At 38.6% G+C, this 3,603-nt stretch overlaps 1 protein-coding gene across 2 annotated transcripts in view; it reads right to left on the bottom strand.

Annotated features, from left to right (window-relative positions):
• Positions 1-1,988: 1,988 nt before the first annotated feature.
• LOC140953515 (somatostatin receptor type 2-like) overlaps positions 1,989-3,603 on the bottom strand; it is a 9,533-nt gene continuing 7,918 nt past the window's right edge. For both annotated transcript variants that reach the window (XM_073402915.1, XM_073402916.1), the window contains exon 2: positions 1,989-3,603. This exon is cut by the window's right edge and continues 152 nt beyond it. In XM_073402915.1, coding sequence (XP_073259016.1) covers positions 2,488-3,558 — 1,071 coding nt within the window. In that variant the 5' untranslated portion in view covers positions 3,559-3,603 and the 3' untranslated portion in view covers positions 1,989-2,487.

The following is a 3,603-nucleotide window of genomic DNA, read 5'->3' as shown; positions in this document are numbered from 1 at the left end:
GATACTAAGCAGTTATGGTAAATTAAATGTCATTACTTTCATGCGATGTTGATATCTTATAAAACGGACAACAAATTCAGCAGGAATACGCGCGAACTGAATTAACTGTGTGTTGTACAAGGTTCTGTTAAACTTACACTTTTTTCCTGTGCTGAACTATATACTGTACCGAGCCGTATCTGGGTCCGGTACAAAGAAGCTATGTATATTTATACTGACAGAGTCATGGGCCCCTGATACCGATAAAAATCATCGTTCAATTTTTCGAGTGTAAAATCCCCGAAAGAGTACTCCTCAATGGAGCAATATCAATATGTAGTAGGTTTTTAAAGATTTCACTTCGGTTTGAGGCTAAGATGTGCGGCCTGTCTCTCCTTGCAATTTTTACTTTTTGAGTATATACATTATGACATACAACACTCGTTTTGTATTCCAAACGAAAAAGTAGTATAACAGCACCGGGGCCTTTGACCATATAAAACTCTTGTCATACATCGATGAACATTTGATATTTAGTGATCATACATGAAGGATCTAACGACATGGCGGAGCGAGGTTGACGAGTATTTACCAGTGTTTAAAGCTAAGAACAAAAATAAAATGAGAAAGGACAAGCAACTGTATTAAACTGAAATTCGCGAGGTCGATAAAGAGAAGAAAAGGATCAAAACTCACTACAAAGGTTTTAGCGAAGATAGAGATGAGTGGCGTGACTATGGTTCCTTATTTAATCTCGAAGGATTTCACACTGTGTCTTCACCTTCTGCACCTCAATTTTATTATAGTAAATTTCGAATTGATATTTCGGTCCGGTTTTCCATCCATTCAACAACTTTGCCAGTGATTTTCTTCCTGCCTTTGCTCGCACGTCTATGAGTCGTTTGCAGTACCGAAATCTTTTTGAAGACGTTAAGAATACGGCTGTTAACAACAACATCGCTAACACCAGATTCTTCAAAAATTTATTTCACGACAGCGGCTGTGGCGCACTCGTAACCGATTTCTGCGTTTTTATTCTCCTTGCCATAATGTATAAATGAGAAAGCTGAAAGAAATAAAATGCAGACCCCGACAAGTTAATATTATACGAAATTTTTGACTCAAATTAACCTAACAATATTTTCACGGCTGGTATAGTACCTTTGTATCAATTCACATCCTAGGCCTCAGTACCTGAGCCAACCCTTCAAACGGAAATAAAAGGTTCACAAAAGTACGATAATATTAATAGGAACACTTACTTGTTTATTTCGTGTCGGAATGAAGGAGCCGTTAGTTCCCGTACCATCCGCATTGCCAATTGCTTTGCTGCCCGGTATTAAAGACAGAACCAACAGCAGCAAACACGCTACCAATTAAAACTTCAGGGCCGTGGGTCCGTGGAAAAATCTTGGTCAATATTGATGAAATTGGTACCGAAACAAGCGGAATATTATACATTCTTTAAATCTGGAGGTAGCTAAGCGATCCCAGTATGCACTAGGAAGCTATGTTACCCCTCTTTGGCCTTCTAAAAAACACTCAACTTGCCAAAAGTAATCGCCAAAGTCCGTGAATTTTTTTCAGCAATCGACAACAAACCAAAGGAAAAGATATGTGTTAAACGTGTAATTTTTGAATTCCGGAGGTAACTTGTCATGAATCTTCAAACGAAAAGATAATGAAAGGAAAAACTACAATTTTTACGAATATTTTGACCGAGATCTACTGTGGGCGTGACCTCTGGAAATATGAGAGACCTTATGTTAACAAGGAATTTCATATGCAAAACTCATCTCCAAGCAACCGAGACTCAACGCTACTAAGAGCGTTCTTGTTTTTAATTGTGTCTATTAATGTTAATTTTTATCTTTTGTACAGTAACATAACATTATTGTAATATTTGATTTTATTTTTTAATTTATAGATGGCCACAAGTTTATCAGTGTTATCATAACCGTCACGTGTTTACCCTCTTTAAATAAAGGCGTAACCTTTAAGTATTGCCTAACCTTTACGTATTACTTAAATGAAATATCAGCCATCAAAATAGTTTGTTAGCTTATACCAACTTTGTACACTGATTTGTAACTCTTACAAAATAAGTGGAGTATGTTTTAAAGAGGGAAAAAATGTAAACAAAAATTCGCCTGTTAGCGCAGCCTCGCAAACTTTGAGCCTTAGATTTTTATCATGCTAAATAGAATAAGGTCCAGTATAATTCTTCTACACATCCTGCTGAAAAAAAAAAGAAAAAAAAAAAAAGGGCTCACTGAATAAATGTGTCCTTTTTCATGTTCAGCTCAGAAAGCGTGGTGATTAAATAGTTTGCATCAGGGACCACGACGCCGGGGGTGAAGTGGGTCTCCGAGAATTAAGCTATTGGTCTTTAAGGACTCATCTCAGTCAATTAAAGTGCCTCTAGAAAATAAAAAAAAAATACTACCGAAATTAAACTGCTATAAAAAATGAACTCCGCATGCGTTCAGGTTCCTGTAGGTACCCTTACTAAAGCGCTGATTTGCGTCGGTGTGATGATTGAATTAGAGGCAAAGGAAGAGAAAACGTTCTGTCACGTTCTCTGAGACATAGATTAGCCAGCAACTTCCGATATTCTTTGCTTACAACAGAATAAATCACGGGATTTGCAGATGAGTTAATCAAAACAAAAACCGTCACCACGTTCAATATCAATTTAACATGTTGTTCGACCGGTGCTGGCTTCAACGCCCAGATGAGACGAAAAATATTCAAGGGAAGCATTGTGACGGCGAAAGTCAAAACGAGTGGCGTAAGAATTTTCTTGGCGCGTTCGTTTTGTCTAAGGCGAACGCTCTTAATTTTGGAGAGACGTTGTTCATCATCTGCCTTTCGATTTCCTTCATTCTTCATTAGTTTGATGAAGGTACTGCTCCGATTTATTACCCGTGATATAACGATGTAGGTGAAGGTTATTACGGTCAAGGGTAAAATGTAAGAAAAAAAGGTCAAAACGCCCATGTAGACGCCACTAAAAGTGAAAGACATCATTGGGTTGCACGAGGCTAACCTTCCACCTGGCTGTTCGTGATATTTCATAACAAAGTAAAGCGGAAGACAGAAGACCAAAAATGATGCCATCCACAAACAAGCTGCAACAATCTTAGCTGTTCGTAATGTGACGGCACTGTTGATTCGCCTTGACGTTTTCGATGTGACTATTTTCCGGTATCGATCTATAGCGACCACAGCTATGCACCATACAGAGGCTCCATAGAATATTTCCGGGACAGGATGCACATACAAGCAAATAAACTCACCAAATGGCCATTTGCAAGGTAACTTCTCCCTAACTACAATGGATGGAAATGTCAGTACCAGCGTGCCGAGATCTGCAATGGCTAAATTTAGCAGATATAAGTCTCCTGCTTGTTTCTTCTTTCCCATCTTGGTTATGACCGTGATCACTAGAATGTTACCAACAACCCCAAACAGTGCGATAAAGACCTGAAGAGAGAGTATAAAGGCCTCATCAACTGGCATCGCCCTTTCGTCTGTTGAGTTGAAATCTGATTCATTTGCTATGCTGCAGTTCGCCATAAATTGAGGCACTTTTGAGGGTTTCCTTTTACGTGACTTGTTACC

The sequence above is a fragment of the Porites lutea genome, chromosome 12 (genome assembly GCF_958299795.1).
Source record: "Porites lutea chromosome 12, jaPorLute2.1, whole genome shotgun sequence".
NCBI classification, from domain to species: domain Eukaryota; kingdom Metazoa; phylum Cnidaria; class Anthozoa; order Scleractinia; family Poritidae; genus Porites; species Porites lutea.
The sequence above is the reverse complement of the archived record's forward strand: the minus strand, read 5'-3'. Positions and strand labels throughout refer to the sequence as shown.